At 44.8% G+C, this 22,174-nt stretch overlaps 1 protein-coding gene across 1 annotated transcript in view; it reads left to right on the plus strand.

Moving 5' to 3' along the window:
* LOC144797850 (uncharacterized) overlaps window positions 1-22,174 on the plus strand; it is a 192,900-nt gene that overhangs the window by 133,025 nt on the left and 37,701 nt on the right. Inside the window, exon 6 of the mRNA XM_078668657.1 lies at window positions 5,541-5,707. Coding sequence (XP_078524783.1) covers window positions 5,541-5,707 — 167 coding nt within the window. The remainder of the gene's footprint in view (window positions 1-5,540; window positions 5,708-22,174) is intronic.

Genomic DNA, 22,174 nt, shown 5'->3' on the forward strand with positions numbered 1-22,174 from the left:
AAAGGCAAACAGCCTATTATAAAGTGTCACTGTGCTTTTCATGCTCACACTGCAAATCTCCATTCTTGACAAAACAGAACAAATAACCGCTTAACCATTGACTTTTCCTTGTTGTTTATAGTTGCTGGTAAGAGAAAGAGAGAGAACAGCCCCAGAGTATGCAAAGTATTAGATATATAACTCAACCCTCGTATAACGCAGCATCCTCTGTCAAGGCAAGGACAATCCATAATACCATCCCTGCATGGCTTGGCATGGGGAGTAACCCAGATGCTAATCCAAAGCAGCAGGGGTGACAGATGGACTGTGTCCTGAATGTATTGCTGATCGAGCTCTGCATGAATAATATTATTGTCAAAAACAGTGGTTCCTGTGAAATAATAGAATCAATATTGATTCTATCATTCCACAGGATTACTGTTTCTGACAATAATTTACCCACCCAGGTTCCATAGTGTAGGTGTACTGGCGGCTACGGGCCTGCGGATAGGGTGCCTACTCTTCAGGTGCTCCACACGGGAGAAGACCGTTGAAGCTTTAAACCTTTCCTTAGTAGGGTCTCACTAAAAAGTGGCAGGACTTTCTGCTTGCCCCTCAGTATACTGTGAAGTAGGTAATTTCGTCTATCACAGCTTGCAGATAGTTATTCTTTGTTTAGGTCCTGATGAATTGCAATGTATCTATACGAACACATAGCATGAAACATGTTGACCAATAAGTAGAGCGTACTCTCCTGGATCCTTGCACCAGGTAGTAATCTCTCCTCACTGTTTTTAACAAGGTAGATAGCCACACCATTAAAGTCACTGAGTGGACCACCAAACCTTTTTTAACCATCACCATTTCCTAACATCTACACTTCCCCTAGGGCCCTCACACCACAGCACCAACTGGCAGGGTCAAAAGAACTCCGATAAAGAGCCCCTTTATGGGTGCCCGTTAGACATTGCACCGCCAGTTTGACGAGGAGCAAAACCCAGATGATGAAGCATGACACCTAGCTTGCTGGGTGTGTGAGGGTTTTAGTCCCGAAAGGGAGGATTCCCCTTCCCCTCCCTTCATTCCATCCCTTAGGGGCCTGCACCCATTACTCGGTTCACCACTCTTTAATCACCATGGGGACCAGCGTACTTTTCATTGTTTATGTAAGAATGCCAGATGTATCTGTTTTAGTAGTTACACCACTAACGATTCTAATAGCATTTATTAATTAATATATTTACTTAATTTCTTTTACAGTGCAACTCATCCTCATGTAGAGTGTCAGAGTGCTTTACATCACACACCCTATAAAGCCACAAGAAATTATGCAAGTTTATAAATCAATGTATAGGAAATGTTACATAAGACAGTAACGGTTGCAAGTTGTAGGGCTCACATGTCATCCATACTGGTAGGCATTAACGGCCAGATGTACAAAGGCCTCTTGCACCATAGCAATTAAAGGGAAGTCAGTAGTGATGATGGTTGACTTGTGTGATTGGTGCTGCATTATTGGCAAAAACTTTTTCAATGACACATGGGGTGATAAGACATTGTTTACTCCTGACATTCATCCAGGGGGTTACTCAGGTCACAGAATTGATCTGCAAGGATATTTATTGGCAGATCTCGAATTTGAGGGGAGAAGAACAAAGGGTGAAATGTACGATGCAATAAAGGGCAAGGCTATACTTGGATGGCCCCATCAACAAGAGATAGGTATAAGATTAGATCCCAATCCATGTCAGCGGGTGATAGAGATAAAAATGTCCCTGAAATAAAGATATTGTTCCTAGGTCTTTTTCAAGGAAGTTTGGGAAATGTGCTGATTTCAAACTAAAGATAATACTTAATGAAGAGGCAATACCTGGGAGGCACAAGGTTCGAATTATGCCGCTGGCCTACAGAGACAAACTTACGGTGATGTTGAGAAATTTGGTTGAAAAGAAAATCATTGAACCCATAGAATCTACGCCTTAGGTTTCTCTCATTGTGTTGTATCTTAAGGGGTCAGAGGATTCAATTTCTGCGTGGATGTACGCAATTTAAACAAGGAGATTTGGGTTGACAAACATCCTCTTCCAAACATATATGAGCTAATGTCCACATTGGTGGGTACCTCATTTTTTTTCACGGTACATTTAGCAAGTTCCTACCACCAGGTGGAAAACATGAAGATTCTAGATACCTGACGGCATTTGTCACACCGAAGGGTAGGTTTCAATATTTTCATATACCTTTCAGTTTGGCAAGTGCAGTTTCCGTGTTTCAACCTCTTTTGAAACATGTTTTAGAAGGCTTTGGGGAGACCATTGCCTTCCAAGATGATATTTAGATTTTTGGGAAAACACACGAGGAACATGATTTAGTGGATGTGATGAAAAGATTGCAGGATAAAGGTCTTACTTTGAAGCTCTCTAAGTGCAAATACGAACAGGATAAAGTGGAGTAGTTGGGACATGAGATTTCAAAGGAAAGTATTTGTCCTAAACACAACCATGTGGAAAGCATTTTGAATGTTCCTGTGTCCGTTTCAAAGAAGCAGCTATTGTCCTTTGTGGGGTTAACAGAATATTATGGCAAAATAGTACAGGACTATTTTACTAAAGTCTATCCTCATCTGCAATTGCTAAAGAAAAATGCAAAATACGAGTAGGTTGAAATCATATGTGGTTAGTAGAGAATGCATAGTTTCAGTGTATGCTAGTAGTGATGGTTTGGGGGCATGCAGAAAGACAGACAGGGCGAATTGGTAGTATCATATGCCTCCAGGATGTTGCATGATTCTGAGTGCAATTATTGTACCACAGAGAAAAAATTGTTAGCTTGTGCGTGGGAAGCTCAACTCTTTTGCAAGTTCTTATGGGGCATGAAGTTTGTACTGAGAACTGACCATAAGCCATTGGTCAATATGTTAGCTGCGGTTGGTGAATGATGTTAACAGCTCGGTTAGCATGACTAGCTGCCAAGCTGCAGGAATGTCAGTGTGTGGTGGCATATATCCCTAGGCTTGCTTACCAATCATGAATGGAGTTAAAGTGATGGAAAATGTGGAATGTGACATGGCTTATACACTGGACGATGTTAACATTTGGTGTGTAAGTGAGAATGCAAAAGAAACCATATCTGGAGGAAAATGGAGTGAAGCAATGCAGCTTAACTGTGTTTTGTAAGAGGTTCAAACTTATTTGGGTAAAGGCTAGCCAGAGGAGAGGAAATTGAGCAGTGTGATGGCATAATTTTTCAAGGTCAGGGAGGAATTAATGATCTCTGATGGTATAGTTATTAGAGGTGACAAAATTGTTCCACCACACAAATTAAGAGAATCCATTTTCACTTTGGCTCATGAGGGTAATATGGGAATGTGTACCACAAAGAGGAGAATATGGGAATTTTACTGCTGGCCCGGTGTAGATGGCATGATTGATAATTGGGTGTGGGAGTGCAGTCCTTGTGCGAAGATTGACAAGTAACCTAAACCATTGGTTGCTGATCTGAGTCCCATTCAATATGCTCAAGGTCCTTGGCGGAAATTAGGGAATGATATTTTGAGGGCGTTTGGGATATTACCTGGTTAGGACATGCATGTCATTGTGGCAGTGGACTATTTCACCAAATTGGACGTGGTGGACAAGGGTACTTCCATGCAGGTCATTGAATTTTTTGATAATATTTTTTGTCGTGAAGGGATACCTGAGGAACTTATATCTGACAATGGTCCACTTTTTTGCGAGCAGGGAACTGGACAGTGTTTTAAGGAGGTGTGGTGTTGTACACTAAATAGTATCTAATTATCACCTGCAGGCCAATGGCCAAGTTGAGCACTTTAACAGAATAGTTAAAGAGTCGATACAGTTGGCCATAATGAGTGGTTTACTGTCAAGGAAAGCTTTAAGAGCTACCTTATTATCATATAGAACATCACCTAATTCAGTTACAGGAATGTCTCCATTTGAGATGCTATGAGGTAGGAATCCAGGCTCTAAATGGATTCAGTGGTGGTTGAAGGTAAGAAATGCATATGAGACAGAGATGGATTTTGCTAGAGTCAGGAAGCGTGTGGAGAGTTACAGAGGAAAATGAGGGGAAGTGGTTCCAAGGCTTCAGCCGTTGGGTCTAAGTTGAAAGTTGGTGATGTTGTATGGGTGAAACAGGGTGGTGTGTTCAATAAGAGGTTAACAAAATGGTCGGATCTTGTGTAGGTGGTCAAAATTTTAAATATGGTGGTGAGAGTTGAGGGGGCGAAATATGGAATTTCAGAAGAATTTCAGTGAGTAAAGGTGTTTTGGGGAAAGAAGGTGGATCGACAGGTGTGATGGACAGTGGTTCTGATGTTAGTGTGTATGATGATTTGAATGATGACATGGTAGTACTTGGTAGGGAATATATGTGGGTGGGTCTGGTGATGCAGGTGAGGACGTTGCGGGCCCAAGTGTTATGAGTGACGGCGAACTTGAAGACGCTGAGGATGGAACTTTTAGCACACATGGGTTGACTTCTAGTAATGGTGTGACTAATGGTGGGAAGTGTTTGGATGATTTGGCTATTAAGTACGGACAAAATGTGGAGGTGCGGAGAAGTACACGTGTAAAGAACATTCACATGAAATTGAAAGATTTTGTCTGGTACTAATATTTCCATATGGCATATATGTACCTTTTGTTTTCCTTCTATGTTCTTGAAACTATTTGTAAATAGTTTTGTATTAGGATTGTTTTAGGATTATTACTTGTTTTGTTTTAAAGTGGAAGACGTAGTGTTTTTAGCATGTAGAATGCTGGTGGGTGGCTGGTTCTAAGAATGGGGAAGAGGTGTGCATTCTGTGGAGGACGGTTGGGCGTATGGTCGTGGAGCCAGCTGGTGAACGTAAAGCTGTCTTCCTTTTACGGACAATAAACTACATGACTTACCCCGCGTTGTGAGAGACTGTCCTTCTCTACTCACTGTAAAGTCTAGGTTAGCACTATAAGAATTGTCCTCAGAAATAATAAAAATTGTAATGTTTTTAGAAAAAAGTATCTTTTCTGCAAAGACTAAAATCCAGTTAACCACACACTGAGAAAGGCATCATTTTATTCTCAGAGTTGCCTCGCCTAAATCCTCATTTATCTCTCACAGCACAAGCAATTTAGGCATGTAGACATAAGCTTACAAAAGAAAAAACAGCAATGCAAGCATTGCATCTGAGCTACGCAGAGGGATACCTGTAATTCTGCCTGTTGGCTGCTGATCAGGGGTGTTTATTTTAAACAGTGTTAATGTCCCTAATTTAGAAATCAAGATCTGTGATCAAAGAAAAGGGGGCAGCAGGGGGTATATTGTAAAACCTCTACTTAATAAACATTAAGCTAATTAGTAGCCCAAATGTCTTCTTCTACCCACTGTAAATAAATGTGTTATATAACAGAACCTACCTGCTGCAGGCTAAATTTGACGAACCATTATAGTTAAATCTAATAATATTTATGTGTCCTCTTCTGCAAAGGATGATTTGCTTGTATTGTCAATAATACATTGTTGCCATTGTTACTGAAATGTCATAATGACCTGCCTTACAGATGGAACTGATTTTAAAGGTCCTGAAGTATTTTCTTCTTCATGTGAAGAGAATATATATTCAACCACGTCCACCCGTGCTACCATCACTTCTGCATATTCAAAGACCACTACAAGAAGCACAACTCTGAACACCACACGGGTCACCCATACCACAACACAGATACCGGTAAGACACTCATTGTGGTGGTATACGGAGGAAAGAGATCTGGGTGTAGCATGAATGTCACAAGTACAGCGGACTCAAGGGCTGATTTACAGTTTGGGAGACATGGTACTCAGCTGGAAATATGACAGAGTACCCTGGCTGCCAAACTCTTGGACCGCCCGGCTCATTTAAAGATGGAAAGACAATAGGTTTCTATTTATGAAGCCCCATTGGCCCAACAGTGCAATAACCTTTTTTTTTCTCTGTTACCACCAAAAAAAACCTGGTGGGGATGGACTGAAAAAACAATAATGGCCCCCACACCATGGGAGAAACCTTGCAAAGTGTAGGGCTCATTAGATTTTTGTTTTTCAAAAACAAACTCCCACTTTGTGAGTTTGGTTTTGAAAAGCAAAAGATGTTAAAAGGTTGATTGACAGCAGTCAAGATCAATGCCGGTCATCCACCAATCTTATTGTATCCTGAAGGAAATGGCCATAACTGTGATTCCCTTCAAGTTAAGTAGAGGACTGCTTCATACTTGGTCACCTCTACATCTGACTGATGGTAATTGTAAGAAATTAGGTTATGAGTTGCAAAGGATGTTACTACTTCACAAGTAAAGGGTCTACAATTGTCTCCTTATGGGGAACCAAGTACCAAATTGGAACACTTGACTTTCTCAGGGCAGTGAACCAGAGCAGACTAGGGCGTACTCAGGAGATGTGGTGTGGGCTAGCAATCCCAATTCACTAGCATGTAATAATAACACTCAGAGCTTCTTCTTTTATAAAGGAAAAGTACATTTATTACTAACACACTACTAAATACTACACTTTAAATTTCAAATATGTATATCCAGTAGATGGAAATACCATTGGTGACACCACTATATCACATTTCACCCCAAGTGAGTGTTGAACGCCATAATTGCAATACCTCCCCCCAACCTACACCATATGTAACATCACGGTATAAGGAGTTGTCAAATTCATAAGATAGGCCAATTGGCAGTGTCAAGGGCTTACCACATCAAAAATATAAGAGTGGCTTACAGGCTGATGTCAAGGATTCAGTACATCAATATATATAAGGCAGACTTCTTAGTTTTGTCAAGGAGTCACATTACTAAACAGTAACCACATGTAAGGATTCACCATTAAAACCAATTAGATAGCTAATCATAGTCAAGTGCATTCATTATCACTATAGTATAAGCATTGCAATGTGCATTAGTAAAATATAAATAAAGCATTTAAAATCAAAGCAACCATAACATATGTATCAACGTCTACCGAAAGGGCCAATTCTAGAGGTCAATGCACTCCAGAGTAAAGGGGCAAAAGTTCAAGCTTTTTGAGTCCTTGAAATAATAACAAACCTCTCCTTGATTTAGGATTAATTTTGTTGAAACACTTTGAGGAGCTTATGCACTTCATGCCCCCCTACACAACATCTGCACATAGTGGTGGGGGTGCTCCTGTCCATCTTTAAGGCATCACAAAGGGGAAAGGTGGCACTAGGCCCCCTTGAACAACCTTGGGGGGTTCTTCAGCCCGAACTCCTGCATATTTTAAGAGAGGCTTTCCAAACCTAAAAGCCACAATCGTTTTTGGGTTTTGTTTTTTAGCTTGGGAGCCCTGATCTCATCTGGGACATCCACAACCATTGGGTAGTTGTTGGGGGCTCTAGTGGAAGCCACAAGGCCCGCATCCCCTGCCACCTCAACAAACTTGCCCATTGAGTGCGCAGTGTGGCAACCAGCCTCACTTCTGCGGCTTCTGTGCCACTGTAGAAGCAAGCTCTGCTTCTGTTCCGCACGCCGGAGGGAGACGTGCACTCTACCCTGCCTGAGCGCAGGCAGAGGGACAAAAGGATGCAGTGGTAAATCTCCCCAGACACAGGCACGGAGGGTTGGCAAGCACCAGCCTAACTCCTCAGCTCTCTGGTTCTGGGTCTTCTTGGTCTCAGTCCCAGGGGATGGAGTGCCCAAGGCAGTCTTGCATCACACGCTGGTGAATAGAGTTCCCGGGCCCAAATATTGTCTTGGGGAAGTTATCCTCACGCAGACTCCCTCCCCAAGGTATTTAAATAAATAAAAATGCACCAACTCATGGCTCCTGACCAAGCACAACAGTAATTCTCAAATATACAGTGGATCCCAACAAGTTCAGTTTCACATTTCTCCTTGTTAAAACCCAAAAGTCAAATCTTTAAAGATGAATATATCATCCTGGTGGTGAGCTCTAACCACCAGAAACATTTTGTGGCTTCCTGGCCTTTTAAGGGGTGCATTCTGCAGGGCGCTAGATTTGATGGCTCCCTGTGCCAGTCTTCTCCTCTGCCTGTCTCCTGATACTTCTCTTCAGCTGGTAGGGGCATTTTATGAAACCCCTTTGCTACCAGCCAGCAGAACACCATCCTGCCTGCACTCCCCAGATCCCCCTGGCTGTCTTGAGGGGCAGCTGGGGGGGCATTAGCATCCTGATCTTCCCTCAACTGGTCCTCGAGAGACACAAGTGGGCCAGCACCACTGGCCCTGGAAAGACCCATTCTAGTCTTGGGGTCAGCTGGATTCAAATTCCTTAGTCCATCTTTGTAGGGCATCAGGTGGCTTCTCTTTCCAGCTTGCCGTTCTTATGCCGACTTCGCCTCCCAGGTCCAGACTCTTCTCAACTGCCTCTCCCTTTTTGCAGGAGTTCCGAAGTGGAGGTGGACATTTCTAGATGATAGGCACCCCTAGCCAATCCTAGGATGCCACATCATTCCACCACCCCTGTATCAACCCTCCTGCACAGTATTGTTAAACAATCTAGCTTGGCACTTTCATGTTTTCTCTGCAAAGAGCTCCTCTCAGAGCCTCAGCACTTCCTCTAGCTGACATTACTACAAGATCCTTTCCCACCAAAACTTCAAAAGTGATGGATGGAATTCTTGAATAAATCTCAGTCACTGTTAGGCACACCATTCCTTCTCAGTTTGGACCCAGCCATATGCAAATCAGTCTCGATCCTGTTCAAATGTGAAAAGTCCAGCCCAATCTGCCAGACCAGGTCCTCCCTGAACTAGAAAATAAGCAACCCAGGACCGCGTTTGCCCTTATTTGGCTGCATCCACCTGGTATTGATTGGTACCAGTGGCACAGTGTGCACAGGACAAATGTCTCGGCATACTTCTCCCACTTAGGGTGACACACTATAGTATACAAAAAAGTGATGGATGGATTTCTTGAATAAATCTCAGTCACTGTTAAGGACATGGAGTTCACATTATAAACATGTGTTACTTTGCACACCATCCCTTCTCAGTTTGGACCCTTGCTACTTGCTGTTTTGCTCTCAGGATCCACGTCGTGCACCCTGCTCTGGTGTGTCTGCTGGGCGGAGGCGGCTTCCGTGAACAACTCGCCGGACCCGCTCCGCGGGTCCCGCAGCGCGCCTGAGGCAGAGGAGGCGGTTGGGCACAGGCTGCTGAGAGTGCTGGGAGGAGCGCGAGAGAGGCGTTGGGACCAGCGGGGTTGCGAGTGCCAAGCAGGGACTCCAGTATCCAGGAGCCCCTGCGCGCCCAATCAGTGACACCTGGGCTGCTCTCCCCGCTGGCCACGCCCCCCTGCCTATCAGCCAACCAACAAACAGGCCCTGTGTACTTTGGCCTACGTAGTAGCCGCTACGCGGGAGCGTGCGGGAGCGCGCCGGGAGAAGCCCGGGACAAGGGCGGGACCGTCTGTGGCCGTCCGGGGCCGTAGGAGGCCGGGCTGGGCCACGTCCCTTGCCCCTCAAAGGCGGTGCATCACACGGCCTGGGTGAGGCCCTGTACCGATCCTCAAACCATGTCTACCCGCTCTGGCAAAACTCATCAGGAGTGAAGGCGAGAGAGGATCTACTGCTGGGAGCCCTGTGATTGGAACAATGGACCGCTTCATTACCAGGGTAGCAGCGGTGATAGAAAAGGAGATAGCGATGTCCGAGCGGCGCCTATCTGAGATCTATCTCCCCTCAAGACGATCATCATTGGGGGCTGCTGCCCAGTCGCTCACACCGACTAGTGAGAAGGCTCACTCTGTTCCCCTACCCGGTGCTTCAGGTGTTACTATAGACACTATAGATACGCCCCAGTTGGAGGAAATAGGGCAAAATATAACTAGGTTGGAAAATCTGGCTACGTCCATCCCCTCTGTTTCTGTAGAAGATGGTGACCTTAATTCCCTGTATCCAACTGTAATATTTAAATCCTTTAGTGATGCTATTAGTGTCCCTTCTTCACCAGAATCTCCTACCCCCACACTAGTCTCATTAGACGGGGTCCCAGAAGGTGCTTCTGTCAACATCCAATCTCCCGAAACTAGGCAGGACAATAGTCCTAAAAGTAAAAAGGCAAGAAAACGTAAAAAGGGTAGGCTTGTTAGGCAGGCCGCACTTTACCAAAGAGTAAGAAGGCATACTGGACAAGGTATGAGAATCACAAAGGCTGGGCTGTTAGAGAGTGAGGGCGGCATAGAAGGGCCTGCTGTGGACTCCCCTACGGGGACTTGCACAGATGTCAATATTACTAACGTTCCTGCCCTTGCTGACCCTGTAACGCTTGAAAATATCCTAGAGAAGGTAAATAGTCTCCTGAGGCCTCTTTTAGCCCAGGTTAAGGGCCTGGGGGTGAGGATTGACAAATTAGAGCAATCAACCCTTGACGGACTCCACTCACTCAAAACTACAATTAAGCAAATAGTTAGAGTGGGTGAAAACCGGGACATTGGTGCAAAGGGGAAGGAACCACCTCCTCAGAGAGACCCTAAGCCCCTAAACTGTTCAAAGAAGGTTGATCCTAATAATATAATAACTTCATCTTCTAAAACTTCTCCTCCTCCCAAAGTAGGGCTAAACCGTAAGGACTCTCCAGCATGCCCTGTGCATGTCGCAAGTAAACCCAACCCTATCCCACAAAAGCAGCCACTGACAACCAGAGGCAAAGTGGAAGATCCACAAGTGGCTGGTACATGTAATAAAACTCAAGGCCCAGTGATAGGGAAAACTCCCAGATCTAGGGTTAAGTCTACAGTCCCGGCTCCCACTCCATTGGTCCCCAGAAATCCTGTGCGTCGGATCCCGCCTGTAAACCTCCCGCCAGACTGTCAACCTTTTGTTGCTGTGATGGTAAATGTCCCCCCTCTAAAGGAAGGCCAGATGGAAAATCACCAATCACTTAAGAACAAGTGTATCCACTGGCTGAAGGCATATAAGCCTATTCCCTTGGACGTAGATGGGATTATTTTAAGCGTTCGTAGAGTTGGGTGGGTAGGGCAGGGGAGAAAAACACAGGAAGGGGACTGTATAATTATAAATTTTCAAGACCCTAGAGTAGTGCCCTCCATTTGTTCTCCTATTAAAAACATGGGGGCTCCAGGGATTAAAGTGGTAGACTTATCTTATTTTTACCCTAGGCAAGTTGTAAAACTAACTGGAGAAAGCCAAATCTCCCCTGGGCTGGGACACATTGGGGAGGTTTCCTGGGCAGGGAAAATGGGAGGCACGAGGGCTAATCACGTGTGGGCGCCAAGCTCGAACTGACTGGAACTTGGGAGTAGAGCGTACCCAACAGGAGAATTGCCCTCTCAAATCCTTTTGACTAGCGGGACGCTAGCCACTAAAACTAGCATCCATGGCCCCTGCTCCCCTAAGATATCCATGGCGAGGCCCATAGACGAGAATACTCTTGCACCCAGAGACATTCCAGCTGTGACGGACCTGGCTTTTAAGGTTTTCAGCTGGAATGTCGCAGGGATTGCAAGAAAGTTGGCCCAACCGGATTTTGCTGCTTGGGTTGATGAGCACTCTGTGTGTATTTTTCAAGAGACATGGAGTTTGGCCCCGGCCCATAGGGTGGGATTCTCCTCCCATTCTGTCCCCGCTCAAACCTCGGAAACAGGGAGAGGGCGTCCCTTGGGTGGCCTCCTTATCTGGGTTGCTGCCTCTCTAGATTGTAGAGTAGAGGAGTTCCCCACAGGCTGCCCGGATATTCAAAACATCACCTTAACAGACCAAAGGGGGAGACTGGTCCTAAATATTTATAATGTTTATGCTCGTGGGACCAAGGGTGGACGGAAGTCTCCTGTAATATCTCTTCTTGAGACCATCCTAAAAAATACTCCTCACAAGATGCGTACTTTGGTTGCAGGAGATATGAATTGTACTTTCGAGCCCTTGGGCTCGGACGTAGCCCTTGACCAAGATGAGGAGGATGCTAGAAGGGGGATTCCTGTATTGGAAATTTCTCCGATCAGGAGGTGGTCAGAAGTGGCGCTCCAGCTATATTCCTTGTGTCTCGAATTAAACTTACGGGCAGCAAATGGGAGGACAAATTCGGACAGGGTGGGGGCCCACACTTATAATAGACCAGGGCACACCTCGAGGATCGATTATTTGTTGATAGACGTACACCTATGGCCCCATGTAAGGGACATGCTGGTGGTCCCTGCGACTGAAAGCGATCATAATTCGCTTTCCCTAAAAATGGACCAGTGGTGGCGCCCTAGAGAAAAGGGATATATTACCCCGGTACCTGCTCCTCCCGACGAGTCTGAAGTCTCCCCTTGTGGGAGAAGAATAAAATGGGCGAAATTGGTCCTCTCTGAGGCAAGGGTAGGGGAAATTTCATCTCTCCTAAACCTCGCAGTGGCAACCCTTGGGTCCCCTATTGAAGGAGTGGGCAGAGCGAGTGGGCTGTTTGTCGCCCTGATAGAGGCGTTGACTAATGTGTTTACCCCATACTCTAGTAAGCCGGGCAATAAAAGATCTATAAAGCCCGCTGATGGATGGTATACCCAATCATGTAGGGCGTATAAGTCAAAATTAGTGGAGGCTGTAAAGTTTAAATCCCCCAGTGAGATTCAGGTCGCAAGGAAGACCTATAATAAAGCCCTTAAAAATGCTAGGAGGGAGTGGGAAGATAAGTTCTGGGAAGACCTGCTCTTAGCGAGTAAAAGTAGGGACACAAGGGCTTTCTGGAATCTTATAGCTTCACGGAATAAACCCGCTGAAACTATGAGACCCTGTAATATTCCGCCCCAAAATTGGGTAAATCATTTTGGGGCGTTATACCTCCCTCCAGACGGGGACATGAACATGGGGGTAAACTTCTCACTAGTAATTGAACCTCAGTCCTATGATTTCTTCACCCCTGTAGAAATTGAGGGGGTCATAGGGTGGGTAGCTCCCCGCAAGGCAGCGGGCCCAGATGGCCTCCCGGGGGACTTAATGAAGGCTTATCCCGTAGAATGGGGAAGGGTGATAGCTGCTCTCCTCAATGACATCATGATGGGAGGAGCAGTACCAGAATCTTGGAAAGGGGCAGTGGTGGTCCCAATTTACAAAAAAGGCTGTAGGGAAACCCCGGGGAACTACCGCCCAATAAGTTTGATAGACTCCACCCAAAAGATAGCTGGTAAAGCTATTCTCGGAAGGATCCTCCACTGGGTGGAGGAAAATAAAATCCTATCAGACTTCCAGGCAGGCTTCCGGGCAGGAATGGGGACAATAGAGCAGGTGTTTAGGTTGGCACTATTGGGATGGAAGGTGGTGGATCTAGGTAGGGGTAGTCTTTATTTGGCCTTTATAGACCTGAAGACTGCCTTTGACCTGGTCCCCCGGGAAGAACTATGGAGGGTACTTTACAAACTGGGATTGCCCGATTATATCTTGTCCCTCCTCATTAGCCTCCATGCCAATACCTATGCACAGGTTCGTTGGGGTAAAAACGGAGAGGTCACTGAAAAAATACCGGTGTCTAGGGGAGTAAGACAGGGTTGCGTCTTGGCGCCCACCCTATTCTCACTTTATCTAAATGGGGTGGTGGAATATCTCCAACAAGAACCAGCCGACGCCCCCTGTCTTGGAGGAGTCCGGATCCCCACCCTGCTTTTTGCGGATGACACGCTTTTGATCTCGAAGACTCCCCAAGGCCTCCAGAAACTCCTAACGCGCTTCCAGGAGTTTTGTGCTGCAAAAGGGCTAATAATAAACGTGGACAAAACTAAATACTTAGTCCTAAACCCCCCACGGAAATTGGGCCGCCCACCTATGCTTAACTCTGTTGCCCTAGAAAAAGTATCCGAATTCGATTATCTCGGAATTCGGATCACGGATAGAATGTCCTGGGGAAATCACATAGATAAAATGGTCCTTAACCATAAGAGAGTAGGAGGAGCTCTTATGAGGGAGTACCGGGCCTCACCGAGGAGATCGCTTACCCCGGTAATTGAAATTTACAAGACCAAGGTAGTGACATCAGCCTTGTACGGGGCTGAATTGTGGGGCCACTCCCGATTGGACACTCTGGTAACAGCTGAGACCAAGCTTCTGAAATCAATCATTGCCATCCCCCTGAGCACCCCATCTGTACCTGTGCTGTTGGACACAGGCTGCAGAAGCATTAAGGATCAAGCTCTGCTTCGCCCTCTTCTTTTATGGACCCGAATCTGGAGGGGCGAGGAGTTAAAATCCTATGCTGACGGCCTGAGGGAAATTATGAGCCTGGGGGGTTGGGCAAAGATAAGATGGCTAAGGGATACCAAAAACCTGATGGAGAAAATTGGTTTGGGAGACTACTGGTCATCGCGTTCAGCTCCGCCGAAAGATGTTGTAAAGGCCCTTTTCTGGAAATGGGTCGCGGAGCAACTCATTACAAACTCGAACCATTGTAAATCTACTGCCGCCTTTTTACTTGTTAAAGACATCGTGGCATTTGAACCCTATTTGGATTTAATTACTCTTCCCCTTGATCGTGCCCTTTATTTTAAATTTAGAGTTGGTTCTCTACCTCTTGGTGCTCTGGTATCTAACTGGAGCTCCACGGCCCGTAAGTCCCCGAATTGTGCCTGTTGCCCAAGTAAGATAGAGTCCGTTGCGCATGTACTGTTTGAATGCCCGGATTATGCAAGGCCTAGGGGCACTTGGTTGAAGCCCCTTTGCCGAAATATGGGCACACGTAGCCACTTAACAGCTCTACGTATCCTAACCACGGACACATCCCCCCTGATTGTATGTGGAACTGCAAAATTTTTAAAACAGTTTTGGCTTATTCGTTGCAAGAGATTGTCAGTAGCGATTTAATTCTGTTTAGCTAATTTATCAGCGGACAATCTATGTCCTTTTATCCCTTTTAAATGTGCTTTTTATACTGACTTCTTTAAGTGATGCTTTTTGTATAATTGAAAATGTTTGTATTGCATGTGTGCTTATAAGATATCTTGCATATCGAATAAAAGCTTTTTGACTGACAAATGTCTCGGCATACTTCTCCCACTTAGGGTGACACACTATAGTATACAAAAAAGTGATGGATGGATTTCTTGAATAAATCTCAGTCACTGTTAAGGACATGGAGTTCACATTATAAACATGTGTTACTTTGCACACCATCCCTTCTCAGTTTGGACCCAGCCAGATGAAAATCAGTCTTGACCATGTTACAATGGGAACAGTCCAGCCCGAGCTGTCAGGTCCTCCCTGAACTGCAACTCAAGCAACCGAGGGTTGGGTTCTGCCGTATTAGGGCTCATCATCCAGGTATAACTTGGTTACAGTGGCATAGTGTGCACGGGACCCACATATGGGCATACATGCCCCACTTAGGATGACACACTCTAGTCTGCAAAAAGGTGATGGTTGAATGCTTGAATTAACCTGAGCGATTGCCAGTGGTTACACTTATTGCAAGCATTTCTCCCTTCACCTTTTGTGTGTTTGATATAACACCCTAGGAGGCAGGCAAAGGGTATATCCATATGTGGGCTCCTTGCTCACTGAGCCACTGGAACTATGCTAAAACCAACTGAAGAGCCTCAATCAGGGCAAACATGGTCTTGTGATGCTTGTGTTGTGGATCATAGAGGCCTTGACTTTGCAGTTTGGGCTTGTCTGTTCCTATTGGAGCAGGATCAAGACTGATTTGCATATGGCTAGGTCCAATCTGAAGTGGCAAGGTGGGCAAAAGAACAATGGGTTGGAATGCTACCCCAAGCAAATGTCAATTGTGCGGCTTATTGCAAGCATTTTTTCCAGCACCCTTTGTGTGTTTAGTACAATGCCCTAAGTGACAAAGGTTATGCCCAGGCGTGGGACACTTGGTAACTGCGCCGCGCAAACCAAGCAAAACCCAAATGAAAAGCCCCAATCAGGGTGAAATCAGTCTTAGATTACTTGTGTACTGATTCAGAGAGCACTTGGCTTGACAGGGTCTACTCTTAGGAGGCAGGGTAAAAACAAATGTAAATCCGTATTTGTAAAGCGTGAACTACTCACCCTTACGGGTCTCAAGGCGCTGGGGGCCATTGTGGAAATTAAGTGAGCTATTGCCCAAAGTCACATGGTGCTGAGTTGAGCTGCCTCCGGAGCCGGGGATTAAACCGTGAACCCTGTGCTCTAAAGTCAGCTGCCCTGGCCGCTGCACCACACCTCTCCACGGTTAGGCAAAGGAACGATGGGTTGTGATGCTACCCCAAGAGATGGCCAGTGGTTAGACTTATTGCAGGCATTCCTCCCACCACCTTTTGCATGATTGATGTTATCCTGTGTTTGAGCAGTACATAATTTCAAACACTTTAATTTACAAACAGATCACACATCTCTTGTCCATATCCTGTCTCCAGGAGAGGGCTAAACTCAACACCATGCATTGCAAGGTTGAGCTCGAAATTACAAGCGTATTGTTTCAAGGTTTTTCATGTTGCTGCTAAAAGCAACACATGTGCAGATTTCTTCATCTCGTTTTCTTTGCTTCTCTGTAACCAGTAGTGAAGAAAGTGATAAAAAATGTTCACACTCATTTGCCCAGGTTGCAGAAGAATTAAGTGCAACTAACATTTTATTCAGGAAGGACAAATGTGTGCCTGCAAAATCTGTCCGGTTGATTATTATGAATGCCAGCCATCAAGATCAAATGGGCATATATGTCTTGCTAATTTCCTTGAGAAAACATTTCTGGTGTCCTAGTATAGATCAGGAAGCTGAACATTATGGGACAAGTTGTGCAAAATGTTCTAATTGCAAGAAAAGTTTTAAATGTATTATACCCCCCATGCAGCCAGTCCCTTGGCCACAATTACCATGGCAGAGACCTGCCTTTGATGTGGCAGGTCCCTTTAACGATCACCAGCTAATGTGCAGTACATCATCATCATGGAGGACTATTTCTTCAAGTAGCCTGAGATAACGTTTGCTTAAGGAGAGACTAGTGATGAAGTTAGAAATTACATGAGGGAGCTATTCAGTGGTTAAGGTTTTCCTGAATCCATTGTTACTGACAATGGCAATCTATTTACATCTAATGCGATGATGAAGTTCCTCAACTCACAAAATATTAAACTCACATTTATGACTGTATATGACCAGCGATATAATGGCCTCGTTGAAAGATTTACCTGCTTTCTTAAAGATAGTGTTCACCTGGCTTTGCAAAACAGTTTTCTGTTCTATAATGTAACCAGGGAAAGATTGTGGGCATACCACATTAGTCCTCACTCCACTACTGGGATCAGTTCCTTCAAGCTACTGAGGGGAAGGCTTCCCATGTCTGATTTATTCCCATGATATTTACCCAAATGTTGTTCCACTAAACAATGTATTAATAGAAATGTGGATTATGCTCATATTAGAAAAAAGACCAACCAAACCTTGCTAGCCAAACAAAGGTACGACAATGCCAACAACATTACATCTCATGACCTATCTGTTGGTGTCAGTCAGTCAGTCAGTCAGAAGTACTTTATTCGGTTCATAACAAAAACCATAAAAGTATACTAAACATCAGAAGTCAAGGCCGTAGTTAAATACAGAAAAGCTTGTGCACATAAGCAATCCATACAATACTTTAACATGATTAAAAACATCCGTTAAAAATATAGATCTACAAATATCATATACAAAACAATTTAAAAACAGAATAATCCAATATAATTCATATATTCACCGCTATGTACAGTGGGTCCACTTAATTTTTCTCTTTAATCTCATGGCTATGGACAAAAAATTTGCTACATTAAAAATGTCCCAAATGTTAGACAACAGCTGTAGATACAAGCAAGCAAGCCGGGCCGAAGACGCCTGAAATGGCAGAAACCGGTCCCCGGAAGCTTGTTTCCTTCCCAGTGTAAGAATTGGCTTTTGTAGTCTGGTCTGCCCTGTTCCCATGATGCACTGGGCCAGGGACAGACTAATTTGCATACAGCCAGGTTCTGAAACTGGGATGGTGCAATGAGCTAAAAAACGGTGTTGGATCTAGCCCTGATCTCTTGACTGGGTGAGAGTACTCTGCTTAATTCAGAGACTCTGTCCATCACCACCCCTTGTTGTAAATTATTTTGTCCACCCTAAGCGTGGAAGGGTATACTCAGATGTGAGTCCCTTGCTCATTGCACCATCAGGATTCAAGCAAGCCGGGCCGAAGACGCCTGAAATGGCAGAAACCGGTCCCCGGAAGCTTGTTTCCTTCCCAGTGTAAGAATTGGCTTTTGTAGTCTGGTCTGCCCTGTTCCCATGATGCACTGGGCCAGGGACAGACTAATTTGCATACAGCCAGGTTCTGAAACTGGGATGGTGCAATGAGCTAAAAAACGGTGTTGGATCTAGCCCTGATCTCTTGACTGGGTGAGAGTACTCTGCTTAATTCAGAGACTCTGTCCATCACCACCCCTTGTTGTAAATTATTTTGTCCACCCTAAGCGTGGAAGGGTATACTCAGATGTGAGTCCCTTGCTCATTGCACCATCAGGATTCAAGCAAGCCGGGCCGAAGACGCCTGAAATGGCAGAAACCGGTCCCCGGAAGCTTGTTTCCTTCCCAGTGTAAGAATTGGCTTTTGTAGTCTGGTCTGCCCTGTTCCCATGATGCACTGGGCCAGGGACAGACTAATTTGCATACAGCAATGAGCTAAAAAACGGTGTTGGATCTAGCCCTGATCTCTTGACTGGGTGAGAGTACTCTGCTTAATTCAGAGACTCTGTCCATCACCACCCCTTGTTGTAAATTATTTTGTCCACCCTAAGCGTGGAAGGGTATACTCAGATGTGAGTCCCTTGCTCATTGCACCATCAGGATTCAAGCAAGCCGGGCCGAAGACGCCTGAAATGGCAGAAACCGGTCCCCGGAAGCTTGTTTCCTTCCCAGTGTAAGAATTGGCTTTTGTAGTCTGGTCTGCCCTGTTCCCATGATGCACTGGGCCAGGGACAGACTAATTTGCATACAGCCAGGTTCTGAAACTGGGATGGTGCAATGAGCTAAAAAACGGTGTTGGATCTAGCCCTGATCTCTTGACTGGGTGAGAGTACTCTGCTTAATTCAGAGACTCTGTCCATCACCACCCCTTGTTGTAAATTAGTAGATACAGGAGGGCAGGTTTTACTTGTGTGAACCCCTTATCTTTAATAAGAGGGATAATGAACCTTTTGCGAATGGGGCGGAAATGTTCACAAAAGAAAATAAAGTGCGCGGTATCCATAATGGAGAAACCGTCACAAGAACAAATCTCCAAGTCCATCTCCTTGGTCCAACCTGGGCGTTCTGTAAGGAGAAGGTGGAATTTATTCAATCTAAATTTTGTCAGCAAGAATCGATGATTAGTGTTATTAACGATTCTTAAATAGGGTTCTATTTCACTTGTCGTTATTAGTAGCTGGTGAGCCCCTACTGTTGGTTTTCTCAATTCCTTATCTTCTCTAGCCAAAAGTGTCATCAGTTTATATGTATCTTTCACCCATTTCACATCCCCCTTCACTAATTTAAGTGGCTGATCAAACAGTTCTAAACGGCCCAATTTAACTGCTAGTTTTTTAATATAGTTCAGCCAAGGGATGCAGTTACCACGCTCAAGTGCCATACAGTCCCTGAGAACCTCATGGTTCAGCTCCAATTCGGGGTTCAACCCCAAACTGAAATCCATTTTAGTAGCGGGGCTATGGCTATGCGATCTTCTAGGTATTCTACCCCGCACTCTTGATGAACGATGTACCCGGCGGTTGACTGGGGGACAGACAAGATGGATTTCAGAAATTTATCCTCAGCCACCTGCAGCAACTTTACATTTTTGATCCCCCACAAATCAGCTCCATACATGGCTAATGAGACACATTTGGCATCATATATTTGCAACACTGCCTGCAACGGCTTCGCCCCTAATTTACGGGACAATCCCAAAACAGCCAGGATAGACCTAGCAAAGGCATTACATTTTGCAACCAGTTGGGGTAACCATGTAGAGTTGTCGTCAAAAATGACCCCTAAATATGGAAATCTAGAAACCCTAGACAGAACATTTCCTTCACAGTGCAAGGTTTTCATTTTTTACCTCTATTGCCCACAATCATTAAATGCGATTTACAAAAATTAACACTCAGATCCAGCGCTTTCATGAAATCAGCAAAAGAGTTTAAAAGATGTTGCAATCCTACTGCTGTGCGTGCTAAAAGAGTGGCATCATCGGCATAGAGTAGTGCCTACTTGCCTGCCCTCGGTATATCTTTACATGCCTCACTTAAAACAGCACCTAGGTCAATAATATAAAGGATGAATAGTAGGGGGGCTAAAATGCAACCCTGCCTAACTCCATTTGTAATCCCGATCTTACCTGTGCAGTTACCCAGACGGTCATATCTGACTGTGGCCGAGAGGTCCCTATGCAAATCTGCAAGGAAGTGCACAATGTTTTTGTCAATGCCAATCTTCAGAAGCAACCCCCACAATTTGGACCTATTCACACGGTCAAAGGCCAAGGAAAGGTCCATGAAGGCTAAGTATAGCGTGCCCCTTTTGGCAATTGTGTATTTCCCAATTAATAATTGAAGGTTGAGGCTTTGATCTATCGTGCCTCGTCCTTTTCTGAACCCAAATTGTAGCCCAGAAAGAGTGTTAGTTTCAGCCAACCAATCAGTGAGTTTACATAAGACCACTCGGCCTAAAACTTTCACGGCAGAATCAATAAGTGAAATCGGGCGATAATTACTAGGTTCCCCTCTATTACCTTTTTTAAAAATTGGTACGATAACTGATTCAGACCAGGAAGCAGGGATCCCTGATTTACATACCCTATTAAAAACATTAGTTAAGACTCTAGACCAGGTCTTGACATCTGATTTGAAGAGGTCTGCAGGAACGCCATCAGGGCCATGGGCCTTATTACTTGTCATCTTCTTGATGGCGTCTGCCACCTCTGTCTCAGTGAGCACTAAAGTATAGGAATCCTTAATAACGGTAGGTATAGCCACCTCCCCTAAGTTTTCCCCTTCATAGACTGACTTAAAATAAGAGCACCACACTTGTTCCTGTATGCCACAATCCAATTTATTATTACAAGGATCATGGAAAAAGGGTTTATTCACGACGGCCCAGAATTTGGAACTATTCTTAACCACTTCCATGCTAATGACAAGGTCAGCTCGTCATGCAGTACACTGGAGCTGTGCTTATGACGAGCTGACCTTGTCATGAACAATGGGATTTGAATAACTCCAGCACCCAGCGGGAATTGCCTTAGCATTGAAGGTGTTAAGCACATCTTTAGAGGTTAATTCTTCCCAGGCCGCTTCCCTAATTTCTCGCCTCCTAGATTCCAGGACATTTTTATAAGCTTTCCTTAATAAAGCCACAATGGGCTTGTCAACTGGTTTACATTTCAAAGCAGCCCTTAGCCTTTGGTTAGCTAGTGAACAATTTTGGTCAAACCATCCCATCCCATCGGGGTCTTTTAATTTGCCTGGCCGTCTAAGATCAGCACTGACCTGGGCACAAATTTTTGAGTAAGCCTCTAGAACTTCCTCATTCCCGGCTTGAAGATTCATACAAGTATGCAGCTCAGTTACTACTTTGGTAAAAAGGTTAGTTAAAAAGTCTACCGGTACAACTCTCTTCCATTTAATTCTGCGGTCCTGATCTATCAGGCAGATATCATACTTATTAGTCCTGTTATGGCTTGTCTCTGACTTTTTAATTAGATCAGTGATACTAAGAACCACTGAGTTATGTCACTATAGTGTGACCAAACTGCTGAGTAACCACGAATCTTGTCCACCAGCGTTAAACTAATAAAGATGTAATCAATAACCGACTGGCTTCCTTTCCCTTTAAAGGTGGGTATCTCCTCATACTCCCTTGATGGAAGCATCAGACCATTGTCTGCCAGAATTTTTTCAAGGATATCTCCTTGTGCAGAGTACTCAAAGTGAGTATCACCTTGCTCTAAAGGACCTAGTTGGTCTAATGACAGACATTTATCCGGGCAACCATGAATATTAAAGTCGCCCAGAACTATAATGGAACAAAGATTATTATTGATCTCCCTGTAATCTGCCCAAAAAAGATTTAACGTGGCCAGGTGATGAGTCGTGGTGGCTCCATCATAAGAGTTATAAAAATTAACAATTAAGATGTTGCCCGCCCCTTTGCGAGCAATTTCTACTGCCATACAATATGGCGACCCTGTAGCTAGTTGGGTATGGGTACCAGGGAG

The sequence above is a fragment of the Lissotriton helveticus genome, chromosome 12 (genome assembly GCF_964261635.1).
Source record: "Lissotriton helveticus chromosome 12, aLisHel1.1, whole genome shotgun sequence".
NCBI classification, from domain to species: domain Eukaryota; kingdom Metazoa; phylum Chordata; class Amphibia; order Caudata; family Salamandridae; genus Lissotriton; species Lissotriton helveticus.